Source organism: Rhipicephalus microplus, chromosome 10, assembly GCF_043290135.1.
Source record: "Rhipicephalus microplus isolate Deutch F79 chromosome 10, USDA_Rmic, whole genome shotgun sequence".
Classification (NCBI taxonomy): domain Eukaryota; kingdom Metazoa; phylum Arthropoda; class Arachnida; order Ixodida; family Ixodidae; genus Rhipicephalus; species Rhipicephalus microplus.
In genome coordinates this window covers 35,493,230-35,517,522 of record NC_134709.1, presented here as the reverse complement: position 1 = coordinate 35,517,522, position 24,293 = coordinate 35,493,230, and the positions used below count along the sequence as shown (strand labels likewise).

Below are 24,293 nucleotides of genomic sequence, written 5' to 3'. Positions count from 1 at the left end.
CTACATGGTCTCTGTTTAGGTCTCTCTTAGGTACCAAGCCTGCCGTTGCTCCCACCCTAGCTAAAGCTCTCGCTCAAGGGACTCCATCTGATGTGTTTGAAAATTTAAAATCTCTATATCTTCCACCCCCCCTCACACCTTCCTACCCAGATTACTGTGGCGAAGCTAACCCAGACCTGGACCGCCCATTCACGCTCAGGGAGCTCGAAGCTGCCTTATCCACTCAATCTACCCGCTCGGCACCCGGTGAGGATGAGATAACATATACTACATTACGTAATCTCCCCGACAACGCGAAGGAACTTCTCTTACACACATTCAACGAAGCATGGAACAGCGGCTGTCTTCCAAGCTCTTGGACATCATCCCTAATTTGCATGATTCCGAAGCCGGGCAAACCTCCATCTCTCTCTAACCTTCGCCCTATCTCTTTGACGTCATGCGTTGGCAAGACTCTTGAGCGAATGGCCTTGACTCGACTGTCTGATTTTATTGAGGCGAAAGAGTTTTTCCCTCCTTCTCTTATTGGCTTCCGACGCCACGTTTGTGCGCAGGACATGTTCCTTGTTCTTCAGCATACTTTTCTTTCACCTTCTCGTAGTCAGATCCATGCGCTTGTAACCGTCGATGTACGGAAGGCATTCGATGGCGTGAGTCATGACCACATACTCGCTCAGCTCTCCTCCCTGTCATGTGGCTCCCGCATGTATTCTTACATCCGATCATTTCTTTCCAATCGAGTTGTTCGCTTCAGAGTCGATACTCATTTGTCTAACCCACACTCCCTCACCCGCGGCACTCCTCAAGGTGCCGTACTATCTCCTACTCTATTTAATATGGCTATGGCCCCCCTTGCCTCCCAACTGTCCCAAATACCTGACCTCCACCATATTTTTTATGCAGACGACATCACTCTCTGGTGTACGTCTGGATGTCCCGGCCACGTGCAGGATACTTTGCAACGTGGTCTGGACCTTATCGCTTCCTTTCTCGCTACTGCTGGCCTGTCCCCTGCACCGGAGAAATGTGAACTACTTTTGCTAAACCGGTCTGCGTACCAGCGCTCCCACAATACCCTCATCTCCCTACATCTTTCTAGCTCTCTCATCCCCACTGTTCAGCAATGCAAAGTTCTTGGCTTCCCTTTGCACGTGACGAAGAACGCGCAGGCCCTACATCACGCCGTGAGGACTTGCCACTAGGTGACCCACCTCCTGCGACGCGTTGTCACTCTGCAGTCGGGGCTCCACGAGGCTCATGCGTGCCGGGTTGCACATGCGCTTGCCCTTAACAAGTTCTTGTACTTTGTGCCATACGTTCATTTCACCGAAACGCAACTCAACACACTCGAAAGAGCTCTATTAGGCCTCTACAAGGCAGCTCTAAACCTCCCTCTCACTACCTCTACCACTAAGCTCTTTGCCACAGGCCTCTTCCATCCATTACGTTCTCTTATTTCTCTGCACCATGACTCTCAGATTTCCCGTCTTTCTCTCACTCGTCAAGGCCAATGGCTATTAGCCCAAGCCGGTATCCCTCACATTCCCGTTTCCGTTCCCACCTTGCCTTCTGCCACTAGCACCGCTGCTTCTAACCTTCGCATCCTTCCCCTCCCAACCAAATCCAATATGTCTCCCGTTCTTCACGCCGGCCGGCGTCATGCGGCAGCACAGCATCATTCTCCTCCTCTCTCTACACAGGGAGTTGCCTACACGGATGCCTCATACATGGCTCCTCGGGGCTCGTGTGGCTACGTTATCTACCATCCACACCTTTCGGTACCTGACACGCACACCAGCTGGCCATACTTACACCCGCCAAATGTACTTTCGCTCGAGGTCCTTTCCATGGTCCACGCCATGCAGTCATTTTCCTTCCTCCCTTCTCTCCCCGAGTACACGATTTACTGCGACTCTCACGCCGACATCCGTCACATACAGAACAACACGCTGCCCCCTGCTCTTCAACAGGAGGTCGAGCGAGCGGCCTCTGCTCTTCAACCCTCTACTGTCTTCCTCCGCTGGGTTCCTGGGCATTCAGGTATTAACGGCAATGAGCTAGCTCATCAGCTTGCCCGAGATATATTGCACCGGGCACCGTTCATTCCCTGGCCCACACCTTCGGAAGACAGTGAGAGCTCCGCGAATAACGATGGGCAGATCTTCTTGCGTCACACTATCAAGGAGGTATATCTCCAGCTCCGGCTCTACAAGCGTCTTTACCCTCCCCCTCATCCATCACTCACTGCGCTCGAGGCTCGAACTCTACGGCACATCCAAATGAACTGCCTGATAACCCCCTCTCGCCTTTTCTTTTATAAATATAGGTCTAACCCCTGCTGTCCTAATTGTCCCTCCCCATACGCTGACCTGTCACACTGCCTGTTTTACTGCCCAACTGCTCAGCAATCCAGCTATTACCCTTCCCCATCCCTTTCCATCACCTCCTGGCTCGACTGGATCGGCGCCGAAGGGGAAGAAGAACAGCGTCGACTGATCGCACAGGCGGTCGAAATGCTCAGCCTGTAAATTTGGCTCAATAAAAGTCTATTAATATTACTACTACTACTAGTTCATTGTATCCATGGCACTGCGGCTCAACGCTCGCTAAACCTTTCTAAAACTAAGGAGGTTACACACAGCGAGTATAACGTAGCAACCCTTTCTTGTCAGATAGCGCTCAATGTACATGCCAATTGCTGATAATGGGGATCGCAGCGTGCGCGTTAACTAATAGCCGAATACTCCTGTCTCTCATTCCCCATTAGCAGCCATTGGCATTTACATTGAGCGCTATTTTTTATTGTTCAACAACGCACAGAAGAAAACTCTCACCGGCACCACCTTGGAGGTCAAAATGTTATACTTGTTACACACTACAACGGCTACGAGGGACGAACGGGTGCCGCTATAAGGAGCTTCACCCCTAAAAGTTGCTCAGAAGATACTTCGGACATTATCGAGTGCTGCGATGACTAAGTGACGTTACCTATGAAGTCGTCCCGGATAGCCCAAACTGTACAAGGCGTCGCCAGCACCGACCTGAACTTGTCCACGTAGTGCACATTAAGCCATACGTCAGCGAGTGACTCTGTGAGGCACCATCGCTTGTACAAAGTGACTTTATGTGCAAGTCACTGACTCAGCTATAGCATATGGGCGATGCCCTTTTAATGGGAGGCAAATGCCGCGCTTGAAACAGAGGACGAAGGCGATGTGCGCGCCAACAGTCTCGAGAAAGTGGTCACTGAAGAAGACGACGTGCTTTTGTTTAGGTCTCTTGCTCTTGGCTCCTGCATAAAAACACACACCGTCGGTTCTCGGACTCAACGTCTCGGTGATCTGCTTACGCGTAACCGCCACAATATTATATGGGGTAAAGCTCCAGTAACGCCCAGTAATGTGATACACACAAAGGAAACTTTAGCAATATGCCATAATTTCAATGATAATTGCAACTGAACAGTATAAAACACCTACAAATACAAACCTTTCATTCTAGTCGGAGACTTCAACGTGGACATTACGGACCTTAGGACCTGGCTTTGACGTCGACTCCTAAGGTCAGTTTGTCGCTTTATGTAACTCCATTTATATTTAATGCGGCAATGATCGGATAACGTACGGTTATTCACCGATACGATAGCCGGGGCTTCCTCCACTCGTCTTGATTCCCTTCTGGGAGATGCGCGGATTTTTTTTGTTAATAGTCTCGCATGCTTTTTCTAGTCTTTGTAACACGCGCCCAGTATTTTTTCTATTTTCCTGCCATCCATTCATGATAATGTGCAGTGCTAGTGACGAGATTTCGAACAGGGAAACAGATGAAAGTCAGGTGAGAGCTATTGTTAAGGGGGAAAAAATAAATCGAAGCTTGCTTCAGCCATACCGAAAGCTATACAAACTGCGAAGCATCGATTCGCCCGTGTTTCTTGTCATTATTTTGTGCTTCTTATCTTCAACCGTTTTTTTTTGTGATCGTTTCTGGTGTTTATGTACACATTTCTGCTCTTTTCTGTTCTCTTCGTCTAATTATGTGATATTTCGCGTTATTTCCCGTTATTTTTTATAGTTTTTTTCTGCAGTTATCTATTTTTTGTTTTATGGTTTGCTTTCTACACACTGCTATTACATGAAAGTAATTCATGTAGTGGTCCAACAATGCTTCGCGGACGCATTTCCGTCTTGGATATGACGTTGGTGAAATGCAAACTAAGAGATGGAAAAGGGAAAAAAACACGCATCTCCACGAACTCAAAGATGACGAATGGGCGAAGCTACATCCTAAACACCATATTGTGTTGAAGTCGCCGACTAGTATAAATGATGGACAGATGGACTGACAGATGGATGGGCGGCCGAACGGACGGATAAACGGACAGGTGGACAGACGCACCGATGCACAGCTGGATGGCACAGGTGATCATATATCGGGCTGTCGTTTTATCGATATGCAGGTAAAGTCGTTTTCTTTACAAAAATTCTTTCGTTTTTTTGTGTGTAGGTATTGTTTCGGTTTCGGTAATCAATCACAAGTAATCGATTCTGCTGCACTATATAAAGAACCTTCTGTTCTTGACAAGGCGCAATAAAATGCTAATTGTTCGTTTCTGTTTGATTCATGGAAAAAAGAAACGCCGGACGTTACTATGGACGGTGGCGTGAGTGTTTCATACGTTCACTTTTCGCGGGATCAAATTGGACAGGTCGTGCCACCTGATGGGGCCCAGTTGAAGCATAACAGGTCTTTCATCTCGGAGCCAATGGCATGAAATTGATCAATGGCCGTTGTTGCTGCTGTGACTCCGCTGCTCTTGTTCTGCTGCTACTAGTGTCGGTGGTCGCGCAGTAAAGCCGGGTAACGTTGTGCACGGCAACAGTGACGTTACACGGTCGGCTTCTTGCGGCGGGTAATTTGAAGTGCGCTAACCCAATGCGGACCACTAAAACGGGATTTTATTTCAACATAAGCACTTCTTTTGCACAAAAGTAACACTACAAGATTTCTGAACCACTATTTCAACAATAAATGTTGACTTAATGGTGACCTTTTGTGTCCCTTTAAACTTGTGCATCCAGCGGTTTTTAGCGCCGAAGAAGAGTCACGAGGTTTCCCATACGGTCGGCAGACATTGGACAGTGAAGTGCGTTATTGGTGACCGCCGCTATCGGTCAATTGGTAGAGCGTCGGGCGAGTATTTCGAAATTCAAAGGTGAACATCCTCGACAGATATCTGCCCGGCTCGGTGAACTTTAATACTAATAACATGAATTCTCCGTCCAGAGAATTTATGTTATTAGTATTAATTTAAAGTTTGCATGTTTGGTCTCTTACCAGTGGCGAGTTGTTTCAGCCACTTTAATGTCTTCACATTTATATCACAATTACTGCAGTTCAGTTAGAGCACTAAAAATATTGTCCCTCATGCTATCCTTCGCTTCTTGTCTGTTGTTTTTCATCAAGCTTATGGCGTGCAGAGATTTGACTAGGTTTATTTCGGAACTGCAGGCGGTATAAACTTGAGACAGCTTCCCACTTTGACAGAGTCCCGTGTTGTGATTTTATCACTGCTTGAAACAATAAAATGTCATTATAATAGATGGATCGAAGCAACGGTGCACAGTGTCTTCGACGTAACTCTTCAATATCTCCGCACAACAGAAAGCCAGAAATCTCAATAGCACGGCCCAACATGGCCGAGGCGAGAGATGAAGAGTACACGACTCACGGGTCCCCTCAGGCACGCTGTGCCTTCCAAATGATATGAAATAACTCACTTAGATCAAAGATTTGCTAAAACTGTATCCTCTAATATATAGCTTCTGGGTGTAACCACACACTATACCCTTCTTACATCGAGGTGCGACGGTATATTACGTTGCACAGTACTTAGTGCGGCGTCCTACGTTGCTGCTCCCGCACGTTCTCAAAGCGCGACACACTGTAGGCGCCACGAAGACACGACATATCGGTGCACTGTGTGCACGTCGCAGTCTACGTCACAGCCACTCCACTGTCTACGTCACAGTCAATATCGCAGTTCATGTCAGAACTGGAGCTCAACGTCCAACTAGATCGAACTTTTTCTTTAACTGTTCATCGCTCTGTATAGCACCATTCGCGGTTGACACTGCATTGATGACTTCAGGTCTCCTACCACTGAAATGCGCATTGCAATAAGATTCAGACTTGAGGCGAGACAGTTGGGAATCTACAAGTACATGGGTCGCAGCTCGAGAGGCAACACACAAGTACTAGACGTCGCATGGCCGAAGGCGTTATCGTGGTATTTCATTTTCTGTGTTAACCCCAACAGTAAAGCAGTATTTTCAACGTAAATCTAAAAGTCATTATTGCCATGGTTATCGCTATATGCAATATGCAAAGCTCTTGTTTTTCTGTATTTTTAAGCTTCCGAAGTTAGGATATCCTTAATTTGCAGCTTCTTGATGTGACTATCAGATCCAAAAGGTGTCAGAAATCAGATGGTTGTGGCCAGAGCTTAAAGTAGGGGTGAACGCATTATCAGAATTTTCGATACGCACACACTTCTGTCCCAGTTATTTCGCGCATGCGCCCAGAAGTCTCGGAATAACTGTTTTTACTGCCCAGATTTCGAAATTACATGTCCTTACGGTGTTCACACCTTTCGGTAATCACGGAATGTAACATCGACTCGACATCACTGAACGATGACGTTCGTGTCTTCGTTAGACCCAACAAGAGAAACGATTTTCTCAGTCAATACATGGCTTAGTTCTACCACAACGTCAACCTTTTTGCAGTCTCGATGTCCAGCAGCCGCTCGATTTCACGAATTCCTTTCCTCCTGTACTAGGGTCACGTGTTCTCATACAGATTTCTCCGGGAGAACCTTGCGTGTGCCTAAGACTCTCTGCCTTGCGATGACGTGACCATCGAAGTTAGTACAGTTGGTGGTTATGTGTTGTTTACGTTGGGTCTTACGGGATAGCTGTATGTGACCTTCTGAATTAACGTTCTACGCGGAAAATTTTACATTCGGAACAAATTGCAGTCCTTCTAGTGAAGACGCTTAAGGTAGTACGAATGCGTCTACATTGACGAAAGTAGCATATTTGATCAAATCGAATCGCATTCTTTCGATTGTTGACGTGAGGTACAGTTTGGATCGGTTTATTACTCTAGAGACGGTAGCGCAGTCGGAACACATCGCTCTCAGCAATCATCGTGTCTGGTTCATACAATCGGTTTCCGGAGTCCCTGCTACACTTGGAGAACGTAGGACAGTTAGGACTCCTGGAAGCCAGATTCGTAGTGTGGGGGAATAACTAAATAGCTGCCACGCCTATTGATCTAACACATTGAACCCTTCGGTTTGCAGTCTACCAGTGATGTAACAGTCTGGTGATTGTATTCACTGCCCGCCCAGTTGCAGTAAAATACTTGTGATTTGGACCTGCTGGTCTCGCCACTCTGTCTCCTTTTGTGTCTGTCTTTCTTGCGCTGAATATCGTTTCTCCGGACGTCACACATATATTCCTCTTCACTGTGGACCTCATGTACGCAAACGGGACACTTGTACTTGATTAGACTGGAGGAATTTGATCTGCGGTGGACAACCACAGACCGAATTGGTCGACTTGACCAAGTTGGTCTAAGTTGGTCGACTTGATGCCACGGGAACATGAAGAGCGAAACCACGTTATGTCGCAGCGTGTGGACGTCACGCAAACTTCTTTTTCCCTTCGAACGGTGATTCTCCGGGCTGGAACAGTCCCCAGTCAGCCTTCGGCGCTCGACGTCGTGGTCAAGTCGAGAGCTGGACCGCAGCTCGTCGACCAGCGGATGCATCGCACGCAGGGCTGCGGCGGCTGGCGTCATGTGACGGAGGTCCCCGAGCGTCCCAGGCTGACGCTGGACGTGTGAGTCCTGCTCGTGCGAAACGTGGTTCCGCGTTGAGGCGCGCTGCGCTGGCGTAGGCAGCCGAACAGGGCGTCCCTGAAGGAGACTCTGAAGGAGCGCGACATGAACCCGTACACGAGCGGGTTGACGCAGCTGTTGAGGTAGGACAGCAGGTGGAAGCAGGTGCGCAGTGGCTTCAGGTAGGAGTAGTTGAGCGTCGCGACGCCGCCGAACGCCGTGAGCACGTTCAGGATCAGGATGGGCGCCCAGCAGAGCACGAAGAGGCAGACGACCAGGATGAGCATCTTGATCACCTGTGGGGGATATACAGAAGTTGGAGGAGAGTGTGGATAGTCATTTTTTTTCGCTTTTCACGTCAAATGAATCATTTCATTATATGAATAATGGTATTCTATGGTAGTTGCGCTGAGCGAAAGGCACTAAAGACTGACAGCAAAGGTAGCAGGGCAAGTAGCGCTTGTACTGTTCTCTTCACCGTTTATTCTTCGTGCCGTTCCTTCATCGCAACTATATTAGAATCTTGTACAAACTAGCACGTGTCGAAGTGTTGTATAGAGTAATGCTAGCTTTAAATTGGCTTACGCTTACTTACTCGCTCATGCCATTGTAATAGAAAGTTTAAAGGGCCGAAAGAAGCAAGATGGCATTGAAAAGTGATGAATGTTCCTCTATCAGAACAGAAACACCTTCTTGTTTCTCTTAACTTATTCCGGTAGCAGTGTGCACATTAATGCGCAATGATTATCCCGTACCATATGTGTTCTTGTGAAACTTCAGACTCGTTCACTCACTCACGCGATCACTCACTCACTCACTCACTCACTCACTCACTTACTCACTTACTCGTCTGCTACGTTGGCTCCCATTACTGCTTCTACTCTATTGTATCTAGGTAGCTTGTACAAGGCTAACATTTACTAGTTTACAGAAGTGGTAAGTACTCTCGCTGATGCAGCATCGAAAGTATGTGAACTTTCGCTCTTGATGCTGCTCAGTGAAGACATCGATTAATAAAAGACAACAAATATCTACGTTGACAGTTATGACCACCAAGACGACACGTTGTATTTATATTTTTATGTAATCCGGATAGGTGGCGATGAAGTGTACGCACCAAGCCATCCCCGTTAAAAAAAATGTTAATTCCACCACGACATACAAGAAAAACTTTTCAGCCCAAGCCATACCTGTATGCAATAGACGTTATAATTTTACAGCTTTTCGCTTGCGTATGGTGGCCGGAACGCGGAGGTACAGGTTCACTCGTGGTGCTCGTTTACCTGCTTCACGGTGTCTTCGTCGGCTCGCGACGGCTTTCCAAGGATCCTTTTGTTGCCGTTGGCCCCGAAGCAGTCGTTGGCTCCGGAAGTCTTCTCCAACATCTCCGTACAAGCCCTGCGCAAGGAAAGGCGACCACCCATAAGACGTCACTTTGTACCGACATGACCTGAATAACATAAAAATGCGCGTGACAGAATCCGATTTCCGGGAACACTTTGGCACGAGGTGCACAGAATGCCAAAGTATGTCAATTTTCATAAAGACTTTGCATTAATCCAGCGTGGTTTCCGCGACGAGCTCCATCAGTGCGCTGTGCTGCCGCAGCCAATCACGGAGGCCATGGATTGAAGTCGCTCATTGATTAACACTTCGTTATCTTCCGTAAAAGGAGGGACAAATGAAACCGTGGATATGTTTTAAAAAGTAAACAGACTTAAACATTCAAAGGGCTCCTGCAACACTTTATCAAGTAGCCATGGATTCACAAAAAGAACTTACTGCCTCACGAATTCACCGCCACAAGAATTTTTAGAATCCACCCAGTACGAGCGGATGACAAAGGTTTATTGGACGCTGCAATTGCATTTTCTCTTCCCTTGTCCCGACGAAAGCGCTGTGAGCTAAGCAGGGAGAGACGGCACGAGGACAAAATACGTCACGCGTGCCTCGTGACCTTGAGCACTTTTTTTCCTCTTCGAATACGCGGCTGTAACGCGGCTTTTAAGTCGATCGCGCGCGCCCACTGGGACAAGTCGCGGCCTCTCGCGGTGGCCTGAGTAGTGACCAAGCACGCCATGCTCAAATCAATCAATGGCTGATCAAATGGCTATAATGGGTGACTTTTGAGCTTGTATCGTCATTTGTCGAAGAAAGAGAAGACAATTTTTAGCTGACTTTCACAATTTATGGTGAATTTTAAGCCGAGTGTTGTGCTATTCGTCTCGCGTGTTCTCGGGAGACTCGACTACTGATCAGCAGCGTTTTCTGACCATGCTTAAACAATTTTGGCGGGCCCCTTTGACGTGACCCAGGTCCCTGTGAGTATTCATCTTCGACGATATTTATGTTACTCATCTTCTAAATACACGGACTAATAAACTTGTATGTTACTCATCTTCTAAATACACGGACTAATAAACTTGTGTGTCTAGAAAAAAGTATTAACGATTCAGAGTACATTGTATTCTATTATGGGAGGGCATAATGCCGTACCGTGAGCCTCACAAGAGAGGTCGCTAAAGTAGGAGAGGTAAAAATCAGCTTGCGGGTGAAGGCATCATTCCATTAACCATCGGAAAGCCTTCGAACGCGTTCAACCCTTGAGGCACGTGTTTTCGTCGGCTGTCTATTAACAGATCAAAACAACGTAATTTGGTGCCAGGGGTCTGGGAGATCAAATTAAAAACACGAGGAATTTTGGAATAAATTAGCGTATATTACAGCTAGTTATTCTAATAACAGCGGTGGTAATTATATAGGTATTGTGCAATCAGTGATGCGACATGTCTTCGTAAAATAAATTCAATGACACACTCAAATTAGGTGCGATAGTTATCTGCGAGCAACGAGCATTCCGAAAATGGTAAAAAGATACTTCGAAATTATTTCCGAAACGGCCCACTACGTCCAACGACTCGTTAAACGTGGCGAATCCTTTACCAAAGGGATCACGCGCAGCAAGATACTTCAACCAGAAGCGACGTAAAGGAACGGCAGGCAGTAAAAACGCCTGATTTGCCATTAGCTCAGAATTCATGGCCTCTTTGTGGCCAATACGGCACGGAAATGGGAAACGTATGCTGCGTCTCAATTTCTCGAAATGGGGACTTCGTTTCGCAGAGTGTTAAGGCGGAGAGGTTAAAACTGCCCTTCTGAGTTCTTCCAGTTTCGTCTAACTACAGGGGGCTGCAGTAGTTGCGTTTCTCTCTTTCCTCAAGCACTCTCTCTCGCTCTCTCTCTCGTCTAATTCCCGACTGTACGAGCCAGACGCATCTCCTAAACTTGGATTTGCTTGCAGGAATTCAAGTTGGCCCGCCGACTGGTTCGCTCTCCGCGGTCTCCTGACGCCGTGCAGCTCTCGCATTGTGGCGCCCCGCCCTTGAACTGCTTCGACCGGATCCCCACTTTTCCTATCTCCTTCTTTTTTCCGTCGCTTGCCTGTCTCTTTCTTCACCTATTTTCCTTCTATTCTTTTTATCCCTCCTTCCCCCCACCCCTATAAGGCACTGCGCCGTGTCGCCTGAAGGCAGACAGAAATTAGGTGCCTTTTTCTCTCTTCCTTACAACCACTACCACCACCACCTAAACTTGCAGTTTTGCCGCGACGACCCGTGATAGCGGGGGATAGGGAAGTGTACTCACAAGCCAGACGTGAGATGCGCCCGCTCCCGAACCACCATCCAGAGCTGGACGCAGATCTTGGCGTAGGCGTAGCCCATGACCAGGGTGGGTATGCACAGCACCAGGATGAGCATGTAGATCTCGAAGGAGCGCCAGGCTCCGGGACTGGCCTCGTCGCGCATGCACCAGTAGGCGCGGCGACGAAGGCCCATCTCCACGTGAACCTATACGTCACCGGAAGATAATTGATTGATTGATTTGTGGGGTTTAACGTCCCAAAACCACCATATGATTATGAGAGACGCCATAGTGGAGGGCTCCGGAAATTTCGACCACCTGGGGTTCTTTAACGTGCACCCAAATCTGAGCACACGGGCCTACAGCATTTCCGCCTCCATCGGAAATGCAGCCGCCGCAACCGCGATTCGAACCCGCGACCTGCGGGTCAGCAGCCGAGTACCTTAGCCACTAGACCAATGCGGCGGGGCGTCACCGGAAGATAAAGACATGTGCACACGTACAGAAAGTTATGAAAGTGGCACCGGCAAGATTTCAATAACGGCAGGTGTTTTCTACCCTTAGAAGGCAGTTGCGGTGAAGAGGCCGCACTGTGTTTTCCCGTGTTTCGGATATACGTATTTACGTAAATAAAGTGTAACTTCAGCATTTTAATGGACGTTTACTAATACTAGAGTTTTCAAGGGGGAACTCGACTAACTTAGTAATTACTACTGCATATATTCATCAGTGCTCCATCGTGCTACGTTGCGGTATACATATAGTTTCAACACACAATCACTTGAACTGTAACTGTTTTTTTTTTGTTTTTGTTTTTACGCCACAAGCCAGGCAGCAATTTTTGCACATACGTGGATATACTCGGCTGAACAAACTTGCGGCGAAGTTTTTAATTTATTAAACTGGAGTTTATTTGGCCTAGAAATTAATTTGATATGCGGCGTGCCTTCAAACGGATTCGTATATCCAATGAATAAAATAACGTGAACGTCAAAAGTTTTTGGAAAATTTGTCGCCATTATTTGGATTGAGCCGACTGCGACAAGGCGTTGACTATATTATATGCGCTAAATCCGACGCAAGGCAGATGACACAAGGGACGTGTGGATTACAACCTATTAATCGATAAATTTAACTGAATTGAGTGTGCGAAGATGCACAAATCGATAAATACATTAGCAGTGTCTCAATCCTCATCGTCCAGCTACTTGAAATTCATACTTTAAAAAAATTAGAGACTTTACATATACAAAATAGCTATTCTAACACAAATTTTTGTGTTTATGCAGGAAACTGACAAAGTATTAAAATTACATTTTTTAAACATTATTGCGAGTCTTTGTAATAGTGTTTCAGTTTAACAGGAATATGTTTAAAAAGTTATGGAGGTTCACATCTACTAAAGATCAATTCGAGATGATTATTTTGTTTATACATGAAGCTGACAACTTAGAGGAGGTATATTTAAGCCTGACTACTAGTTTTTGTAATAGTGTTCCAAGCTAACAGAGCGAGAGAAACAATATAAAAACGGCAAGGAGGTCAACTAATACACGTCCAGTTTGCTACCCTACACATGTAATGCACATGTGTACACATGTCGTTGTGTAACAATTTTTGATGTGTCTGTGCATGTTTTGTACCGTCGTGATGTTCTGTTGGATTGGAATTGATCTTCACTGTTCTTCAGAATAAATTTCTCTAAACACACGTAAGGAAAGGGAAATAAGAGAGTAAAAAAGAGAAAGACGTTTTTTTTTCGAACAGGAAGTCTGTTCTACAATGTCTAAGCAACACTAGAAAGGCAACTTTCGCATTGTACTTTTTTTTTGCAAGTCTCTTTGAGATTTTACCGGATTCTTCTTTAATTGAACGTATATGAGGAGAGTTTTGTGAATGCATGGTGCCGGCTACTCCTCTGGTCTTACACAATAGTGGGCCGCAAATTAGAAAACAAACACAAAGCTACACAAAGGCACTTCACATAACACTTTTTCTCTTGAGTGTTGCCTAATTCGTCGCCTCATTATTGATTGATTGATTGATTGATTGACTTGTACGTGCAACTACGCTTCTACGAGGCGTGCCGTACCAGCCATACCTGAACAAAGATGATGGGTAGCGCGCTTAAAAATGCGGCCAGCCAGATGAACATGATGACTCGACGAGCTTGGCTGAAGGTGCAGAGGTAGCGAGAGCGAACAGGATGGATCACCGCGTAGTATCTGGGGAGGAACGAGCAATGTGTCGTTAAGCCCAGCATGTGAAGAAGCGCACGAGACAGGACATCACTTCTTTAGATCAAGAGCTTTGATCTATGCGAAAGCGCACGATAAATGTTCGTTCTTGCAATGCATCTGTTTAGGAAGCAAAAAAAAAAAAAAACGAGAACAGTTTGTGTTGGTAGGCTTACTTTTTCTTTATTCTATTAAATGCGCTTGTTGAGCACGATATGCTTTTTTTCATTGTTTAACGGAGATTAAACCTTCCTTATCAACTTCGCGACGACCACAACCTAGTGTGATGTTTGCGAGAGAGCGTTTAAACTGAATGTCGTAAACTCTGCAGGTTTAATCATTTTCACTCATTCTCTGCAAGTGGCGTCTCACATATTGAGTCTCCCATGTATACGTGTGTCCCTTGACGTTCTTGCGGCTCCTCAAATTTAATACGGCACTTGATGTACACGAAAGCATACACTTAAAATTTTTTGTGGCCGCTACTTAGGATTAACTGTCGCTTGTGGCGTGAATTTGGACGACACCTATTAAATTATTCTCTTCAAGATTTTTCATTAATGAAAAAAAAAAGCCTTACATGCATCATAAAACGCGAAAATTGACCGTTGGTGGTGTCGGCCTAAGCTCGAGTGACGTCGTCGTGCACGACCTCACATACTACTGAATGACGTCACAATGAGTCACATCACTGGCATCGCAGTGTGAGGTGATCACATGAAAGCGCCGCTTCGTAAAAAGTTGACCGAACCCCGTGGGGTGCAAAAAAAGTTGAAGGACACTTTATAAATTCCAAAGTGTGTTCGGCAGAAGCCTGTGGCCAATTGACGAACTATGCCATGTCCTTTTTTTTTTCGCTTTTTTTACGCTCTCTCAGAAATTTTGTGATTGCTGAGAGAGTGTGAGGGGGAGATGCCAGAGCTAGCACCGTTACAATGCACGGACGGAGGTCAGACGCGAGTATGCGACATTAAAGGCTTTGACCTTAATCCAATGCCTGCGTTACTGGAGTCACTGAAATGGCACGCTAGGTGCAGAAAGCTTTCCGGCAAATCAATAGAATCGCCTAAGAAGAAGAAGAAGAAGAAGAAGAAGAAGAAGAAGAAGAAGAAGAAGAAGAAGAAGAAGAAGAAGAAGAAGAAGAAGAAGAAGAAGAAGAAGAAGAAGAAGAAGAAGAAGAAGAAGAAGAAGAAGAAGAAGAAGAAGAAGAAGAAGAAGAAGAAGAAGAAGAAGAAGAAGAAGAAGAAGAAGAAGAAGAAGAAGAAGAAGAAGAAGAAGAAGAAGAAGAAGAAGAAGAAGAAGAAGAAGAAGAAGAAGAAGAAGAAGAAGAAGAAGAAGAAGAAGAAGAAGAAGAAGAAGAAGAAGAAGAAGAAGAAGAAGAAGAAGAAGAAGAAGAAGAAGAAGAAGAAGAAGAAGAAGAAGAAGAAGAAGAAGAAGAAGAAGAAGAAGAAGAAGAAGAAGAAGAAGAAGAAGAAGAAGAAGAAGAAGAAGAAGAAGAAGAAGAAGAAGAAGAAGAAGAAGAAGAAGAAGAAGAAGAAGAAGAAGAAGAAGAAGAATTATTTTGCCTTCGAGTCATGTTAGTCGAATGCATAAAGAAACACGTGAGTCTATAAGTAGCAACCACACTCGCCTCTCGATGCTGAGGAAGGTGAGGTTGAGCACCGAGCAGATCATGGAGACGTGCTGGACGTAGAGGAGCAGCTTGCAGCCCACCTCACCCAGCGTCCAGGTGTACGAGAAGAGCTGGCCGAACTTGACGGGAACGCAGAGCAGCACGATGAGCAGGTCGGCCGAGGCGAGCGACGCGAGAAACAGGTTCGAGATGGAGCGCATGCGCGGGAACCGGGCCACCGTGTACACGATGAGCAGGTTGCCCACCAGCCCCAGCAGCAGGGTGGCCCCGTACACGGCCGCCGTGGGCACCAGGTCGGCCAGGTCGAAGCGCCACGCCGACTCCTCGTAGTCGTAGTCCTCGGGAACGTCCTCGTCGTCGATGGCCGAGGTGGCGACGCTCGACGAAGAGTTAGGCTCGTGACCGGGAGGCATTAGTAACGGCTTGTATCGAAGTGTAGAATGTAGGACGAATTCACGGACGATTATTGCACTGTTTGCCGCGCTACATCAATATACGTTTTCCTGTTTATAGTGCGAAACAGCGATGGTCGGAATGCGTTATGCATCATCGGGCCCTTGACAATTGGTCTTGATCATTGGCCTTTTGACGTGGGACTTTTTTCTGGAGGTCTAGTTGGTAAAATCGGAGCCACAAATCTTTTATGGTCTTTGAGACGCGAGTGTGGTGGATGCTTTGGATCGAGTTACGGAGCTTAGAGTCCTTGAACCGTAGATCGGTGTGCGAGTTTCTTTTAGAAAGCCTACATCGTAAAAACTAGTTCAGCAAAATTTTGCAGTTGTCGCCTGATGAGTGCGGCAGGTTGTCCGGAACTAGCTGCGAAGGGTTCAACGCTTGATTGGCAGACATAATGATGATGGCCCGATAAGATTCGTAAGGTCCATTTGATATAATTTAGACTGAATTGTGCCTGGCATGCCGGAAGGCTGTTGGTTGAAGCGGACAAAAAAGTTGTACTGGTGTCAGGCGCAGCCGCCAGAGCAGTTATACGAGTATACTTTGGAAGGATAGACAGTAGGTGCAAATAGGATTACGCCTTTTTTTTTTTTTTTTTGCTGGAGTAAAGTGAAATTGCTCAATATAGACTATTTGGCTGGACAAAGTCGCCGAACAGTTGCTTGGTATTCTTGGCCGACCAGAACCTCTTATTACTCTACGGAAGCATACATGACCAAATATAGCGATGAAATAGCGCTGCACATGAACTTAGAGTGGTTACTAGTGTCCGGAAGGCTAGGCTTTCATGTTGTAATTCGATGTTGTTGGCATCATCTTGGCGAGCAGAAAACCTGCGAGGAGAAAGAAGTGGTGAAGTGATCATGACTCTGCATACCGGCCAAAATAAATTTGTAACTAAGTCTTGGTAATTTCACTAGAACGCATGTCACACCTTCACATTGGAGCGTATGACGTGGTACAGCTGCGCATTTAACCACAGAAACATTCAGCGATCGCGACGCTCAGCGCCCCATAATGGATACTTCATTTAGTTTTTGTTACATGCTTGTGCTTGCTTCAGTTAGTGTGAAGAAGCGTGAAAAGCTGGGGTAACGTGAAAACGTACAAAACCATCGGCGTAATCAGGAACGAAAGCAAACTATTCGAAGAAGTGCAGGGGCGAGAGATCATCGTGTACCCGCTCACCGAATGAAATAGCCATCGATTCAGCTTATCATGAAGGCGAACCAAAAACGCGGTTAAGCAACGAAAGCAAACTTGTTAAGTCCTTTCTCTACCGAGAAAACGGGGGCAAGCCAGACTTGACGCAGAACGCGCGAAACCCCTTCGCGCCTTTTCCTTCTCCGACCGAAGCGATACCGCTCTGATTGGTTGCGGGCATGGCGTGGGGGCGCGCCTCCACAATTGTGATCCTGCCTAATAACTCGCGTTACGGCGCCGGCGTTCTGTAGAGCAAGAACAATAAGGGCTACAATAGAATGAAACTGAGTAAGCTGAAGTAACTAGCAACCTTGATAAACCTTACAAGCATTCGGTTGCATTGTATTTATAAAGTGTGGCTGTACGTGCTATGCGATTATCAGTATTTATATCGTAACGATCACCCAGCACCTGGAGTAACGGGTGAAAAGCCGGGCTAACATCTCCAGCTATTCATTAAAACATCTCTTTCTCTCTCTTAAGGAAACTGTGACCAGCTACAACAATCGTCGTCTTATAGTGCGCGCACTCAGGCGTTCTATTTAGACTCACATCATGTAAATCTACGCATCTCCATGAAGTTAACCACGGGTAGGGGGCGCAGATAGTACCGAATGTTAATTAGTGTCTACGCCGAAGTAGCAGACTATAGTATTAAGGGCTTGTGTGCTTGTAGGCGTTTTATGTTGTTCTGGTCACAAATATGACTTACGTTAGTCTATTCTTAAATCTTTTTTTGTGTGTGTCTCTATCTCTTGACTATATATATATATATATATATATATATATATATATATATATATATATATATATATATATATATATATATATATATATATATATATATATATATATATATATATATATAACCGTACGCACGAGTGCCGAACTACTGATATGTCCCGCCCATAAGGTTGTCCACCCTTCATAAAAGGAGTACACGCCACAGAGTTTCTTCAATATACACTAGAGGGGACTGTGGCGCTAGTGTCTATGGGAGCTGCAACGCAAGGCGCTTCAGCGAGCATAGGAATTATAGTTATAACGTGGATTCACCTAGCCTTCGTACTTACGTTCGTTCTGGCTTCGCGTCGCACGAAGCTGCTTTGTCACGAAACAACAATCGGCAAATGTTCGGCAGTTACACATATCTTATGCCTTTGAAAAAACGGTTTGTTCTTTCCTTCGAAACAACACCAAAACGCAGCAATAAACGAAGCCGAGGGTGTGACTCGCCGCCCGCAAGGATGAAGACTAGGCAAATACACCCACAGTTCCCACGATCGCTGAACGATCATAGTGCAAGTGTCCCCTCTGGTTAATTTGAGGAAACTCTATGGTACATGTTGCGTCGACGTGTGAGTGTTATTCGTGAGCGCACACTGTGTCATCATTCCGGAGTCTTAAAGAGAATCGCAGGAGGCTTGCCCATGACGTCACTGAAACCATCATGCCGTGTACCCACAGGAAGATACGTTAGGTTTGTGACGTTACGTGAATGTTATGAGTACACCGTACGCAGTTTCTACTTCTTTGCAGACTAGTTGGCCCATACTTGAAAACTGGACTTGCTGCACAAGCCGAAGGAAAACGAGAGGGGAGACAGCAAAGAGCGCAGTGTCCTGTTCTGCGCTCTTTCATGTCTCCGTTCTCATTTTCCTTCTGCTTGCCAGCAAGTCGAGTTTCACGCAGGTTCTGTCGCTATTGAAAATCAACATTCCGGTCACGTCTTTGTCTCATTGAAATCATAGAGTTTCTTAATATACACTAGAGGGAACTCTGGCGCTAGTGTCTAAGGGAGCTGCAACACACGGTGCTTCAGCGAGCATGGGAATGATGGGCAGTACACACATTTGTCTAATTTTCGTACTACTTCTGGCCTGCTTCTGGCTCCGTGTGTGTTCGTGTGGCTGGGAGCTGTTTTTAGAGGGCACTCTGGGAGCCAGAGTGCCCTCTAATTTGTGGAAAATCTATGATTGAAATAGGCTAACTTCAACAGTGAGTATGCTGCGTTGACGTCAGTGTAACCGCCATGCTATAGTTCTAGTGCTTAAGAAGCTGCTTCTGTACGTCACATGCAGGCTACTGGTATAATATAGCAGACTTCGCATTTGCGATCGAACCACGTCGTGCTTTTTCATATAACTAGTTTTCTATATTGACCCGCCGTGGTGGTCCAGTGGTAGGCGGATGGAGGGGACTGAGCTGCTCACCAGAAGGTCGTGGGATCGAATCCAGGCCGTGGCGGCAAAATGTTAGAGTCCCGTGTGCTTATATTGAGGCGCAAGTTAAAGAATCTCTGGTGGTAAAAATTTTCGGAGCCCTCCACTACGGCGTCCTTCACAATCACGTGGTGGTTTCGGATCGCAAAACCCAGAATATTGTATGTTTTGTGATATAACGGCTAAGGTGCTCGGCTGCTGGCCCAGAGGTCGCGGATTTGATCCCGGCTGTAGCGGTTGCATCTCGACGGAGGCGAGATGCAAAAGGCCAGTGTGCCATGCGTTGTCAGTGCGCGTGAACACCAGATGGTGAAACTTTCCGAGCCGAAATATACATATCACAGCATTGCGAGGTAAAAAAATTCCGCCATATCCACGAAGTGAATGATGATGAGTGGGCGAAGCTCCGGAGGTAAACCTGGTAAACCATGAATCCTCTGTACATTTTGCCCACTCGATTTTATTACATCGCTCCCCCTAGCGTACGTCGCCGCACTAAATCGAACGATTGCCTTCAACCAATGACACGCGCCATATGTGACATCATTCTTATTTTATAAGATCTCGCGTCTTTCATCAACGTCAAGTACCGCTTTCTAGTTTATAACATCTTGCATCTTTTCATCATCAGCTACAAGTACCACCATCTAGTAAACACTACAAGAACTAAACGAGAGGTGGCTACATACAGGAGACGGTACGCCATCTAGTGAACACTGCAAGAACTAAACTAGAGGTGGCTACATACAGGGGACGGTACCGCCATCTAGTGAACACTGCAAGAACTAAACTAGAGGTGGCTACATACAGGCTACAGGGGACGCACAGCCCACGCCCTAAGGAGCTTCGCCCCTAAAACACCTGCATGGTAATATTAGTTTTGTATAAGTATTACTATCAAACAATGATTTTCTGTGTACGACATAACTTTCTCGCGGGATTATTTAACGGGGCTTGATCGGACGAGGATTGTCAATGACGTCATTCATCCGAGTTGTTGCTCGTTTAACGCCTGAGCGCGCGCTTCTTCGGTCGTGTGATTAAACCGGACGTTTATCGCGGAGTCTCGCGTAATAACAGTCAACGTGTGAGGCTACGTTCTCGTCACAATTTGATTATTCACACATCCTATGGTATCGTTTGCGCTGCCCATTATATCAACGCTGGTACAGAAGAAGCAAAAAACAACAACAAATTTTCTTGCGCGACAAAATCTCGCTGCTGCATGTCGAGCTACGCCGAACGCTCTAGAACGTGGTAACGAGGTACGACGGTGAATGTTATTTAGAAGAGCCCCATTATATTTGCCGCCTTGAACGAACGTAGGCTGTGCCGTGACAACCTTTTTCTTCGGTGGTTTTCATTTCATTTCATTTCATTTATTCAACCTTAAGGGCCCGAAGGCATTACATAAGGGGGGGGGGGGGGGGTCGTGCATCCAGGTTGTAAGTTCCTATGCAATGTAACAATATGGGGGTACACACTGATTACAATGAATGAGAAAATAAACAACACAAGCGGAAATAACACGCATCACAAAAAATAAAAAAATATAATAGGCAATAAATAAATTCTGGGAGTACAGTAAAACAACTATAAACGCAAGAGTTAATGTGCTGTTAGGACATTGTATTTGGGTTTTGGAAAAGAGTTAGTTTTTCGCGAAATGTTGAGCGGTTCTGCGAGAAACAATATTATCTGGCAGGGCATTACAGAGTGTTACGGCATGGGGGGATAATGAGCTGCTCATCGCCGTCCTCCGGCATTTTATGGTCATCAGAGGGTGCGTATGGGACAGGCGAGCCTTCTTTACGCTTTGGCCACGTATCTGAGCGGGCGTGCAATAATCGCTTAGTATTCGCAATAGAGTGCGGAGGCACAAAGTATAAGCCGTGATTGAAACGTCGGTGAAAGCGAAACCGCCTTGATCTCGTGGTTGAGATAACGCCGGACGAGATAACGATTCTGTGTCACTATACCAAAAAAAATGAATTGATGCAGCTTTGCATTTTCCTGCAGACGTGGAGCGGCGGCTTAACAGAATGGCAAAAGTACCAAAATTTTCCGAGGTATACAGCATTTGAGATAAGTATCGGCGTTCCAAGAAAGGGAATTCGAAGTGCCTGGCTGCTTTTATATCACTTTGAAGAGTTCGTACAACGGATGACCAGACGTTGTCCTGTACACCGAATGCAGTAAAAGTAACTCCCAGTATTACAATGTTAGGAGACCACTGTAAAGGCGACATGATGCTGATACGACCGCTGGGGTTGCCAATAAATAAAATTGGCAGCATATACACGGTGTGAATGATGTAGAGTGGGGGCGTAGCATTAGTCCGTCCATTCGTTCTTGCTTCCGTCCGTCCATGCGTCCGTCTGTGTGACCGTCCATGCGTCCATCCGCCCGTCCACGCGTGCGTCTGTTCGTGCGTCCGTCCCTGCATTCGTCCATGCATCCGCCCTGCGTCCGTTCATGCGTTCATCCATGCATCCGTCTGTGTGTCCGTTCGTCCATCTATTCAACACTCCAAGTACCACCGTCTTGCATCTTTTCATCATATATCTCCCATATAGAAGCACCGCCATCCAGCGGACATTGCAAGGACTAAACGAGAGGTGGCACACGCACACTTTCTTACGGCTTGCGCTTCGGGTCTACTTCCCACCTTTATTTGGTTTGTTTTTTCCTTCTCTTCCCTGTTCATAATTTGATACAGAAGCGAGTATGTAATGCGACTGATGACGAAGCTTTTGACCAATTTTAGGGTATCTTGTTCTCTCATGCCTTTATGGTTGTTTGTTATTCGCGAGATCATGCGCGAGATCTGCTGTACTGATGTTTTGAGTTGATTTATTGTGTGTGCAGACATCTCTTATTAGCTTGAAGCCACATTCCTAGTATTCGTACGGTATCTTTCTCCGGAATGACGTTTCCGTCGAGCTTGACTTCCAGCTTTAGATTCGGGTCGATCCTCCGTGCTTTTCTCTTCGTGAAGCGAATGAGCTCTGACTTTTCGGCTGAGCACCGAAGACCCCGTGTCCTTGCGTACTCTTCTATGGTGTTAGCTGCCCGTTGTAACCTATCTTCTTTCTCTGCTAGGCTGCCTGTGGTTGTCCATACCGTAATATCGTCTGCATATATCGCATGTTGTAGACCGGCAATATCTTTGAGTTTTCCTGCAAGGCCTGTCATGGCGACATTGAAAAGTGTCGGTGAAATGACCACTCCTTGGGGTGTTCCTTTGTTTGGAGGTTTAATGATGTCGGATTCGTAATCTCCCAGCTTGATTGTTGCAGTCCTGTGACTAAGAAAACTTTTGACGTAGTCGAACATTCGTTCTCCACAGTTAGCTTCCTCCAGACCCTCTAGTATTGCTTTGTGACTGATGTTATCAAAGGCTCCCTTCATGTCAACTGCCATAACGACGTTTTCTCCGAGCTTAGAGATATCCATTTATACTTGTTCTTTTAAAAGTAGTAGAACATCTTGCGTAAAAAGGTGTGGACGAAAGCCAAACATAGTTTTGGGCATGAGGTTGTTGTTCTCTAGATGGTTGAGAAGCCTGGTGTTCACCAGTTTTTCAAAGATTTTTCCTAAGCAGGACGTGAGCGAGATAGGTCTCATGTTCTCAATAGCAAGTTTTTTTTCCTGGTTTAGGCACCATGACCACAATCGCATGTTTCCATTCTGGTGGGACAGTTTCAGTGAGCCAATGTTTGTTTATGTATTTAGTGAGAGCTTCAATGGCTTTGTCATTTAGGTTCCTGATCATACCATTGGTGATTTTATCTGCACCCGCGGCTGTGTTCTTCTTGTTACTAAATATGGCTGCTCTTATCTCAGCGTCCTTAAAAGGCTTGTCTAAATCAGGTTGCGGTGATCCTTTATACCTTCCTTAATATGAAGGTGTCGCTCCGTCTTCCCCAAAGCATTTTTTATGCATGGCTTGAATGAAGTCCTCTTTTGTACCACGGTATAAGTGCAGCAATCTTTCAACGGCATTACTGTTTTCATTTTTTGTCTTCGTGGGGTCTATCATGGCTTTCAGTATGTTCCATGTTTTGGCCGTACTCAGCGTTTCATTGAGTGAATCACAGAAATTGGCTCAATTAGTTGCACCTAGTTGATTGGCGCATTCCTCTGCGCGCTGGGTGATATCTTTGATTCTTTCTTTCAATTCATGGTTACGTTTCTGTCTTTTCCATCTTTTCGCTAGGCTTCTCCTTGCTTCCCAAAGATGTAGTAGGTGTGAGTCGACCTCAGGGGCATTGCTTGATCGCGTAATTTCTTTACTGTACCTTTCTTTTTGACGCCTTATTTCGTCACACCAATCACTAAAGTTTGTTATATCTGAGGCAGTCAACCTTTGTTTCAGTGATTTTCTGAACGCATGCCAATTAGTTATTTCAGCAGTGCCAATTTTTTACGTATCTGATCTGCGTGTATAGTGATGCATAATATGTAATGATCACTGCCTAGATTTTCTAGAGTGTTGTGCCATTCCACCTCTTGACAATTTCTGCACATAGTTAGACCCAGTGTCGTGTCTCTGGAGTTACTGTTTTCTGGAGTTCAAGCCTGTCTGGATTACGTATATAATAAAGTTTTCTACTACTACTACTTCCCACCTTTAACCACCTCGAGTTCATGGTGTATACTAGTTCACTGTATTCATAGCACTGCGGCCCAACGTTCGCTAAACCTTTCTAAAACCAAGGAGGTTACGCCCAGCGGGTATAACTCTTCGGAATCACATATCGCCACGTCGACACTGTTTAATTAACTTCGAAGATTGCGTAAAAGCATTTCCTCTGTTCAATGCCACAGAACCACTGCAGTGGTACTGGTTTTGTATAGGAATTATATTTTTGTCATTCCTTACAGTTAGCGCGGAAAATCAATTAAATGAAAAGAAAGTAACATTTCACTGCAGTTGGTGCGCGTCTTTTAATTGAATAACTACATTGTATAACCACACGACGTACATGCATTTAT

At 45.8% G+C, this 24,293-nt stretch overlaps 1 protein-coding gene across 1 annotated transcript in view; it reads right to left on the bottom strand.

Moving 5' to 3' along the window:
• Positions 1-4,937: 4,937 nt before the first annotated feature.
• Positions 4,938-24,293, bottom strand: part of LOC119180844 (QRFP-like peptide receptor) — an 87,403-nt gene continuing 68,047 nt past the window's right edge. Inside the window, exons 2-6 of the mRNA XM_037431983.2 lie at positions 15,412-16,703; positions 13,646-13,769; positions 11,548-11,750; positions 9,186-9,300; positions 4,938-8,198 (exon numbers count right to left, since the gene is read on the bottom strand). Coding sequence (XP_037287880.2) covers positions 7,860-8,198; positions 9,186-9,300; positions 11,548-11,750; positions 13,646-13,769; positions 15,412-15,827 — 1,197 coding nt within the window. The 5' untranslated portion in view covers positions 15,828-16,703 and the 3' untranslated portion in view covers positions 4,938-7,859. The remainder of the gene's footprint in view (positions 8,199-9,185; positions 9,301-11,547; positions 11,751-13,645; positions 13,770-15,411; positions 16,704-24,293) is intronic.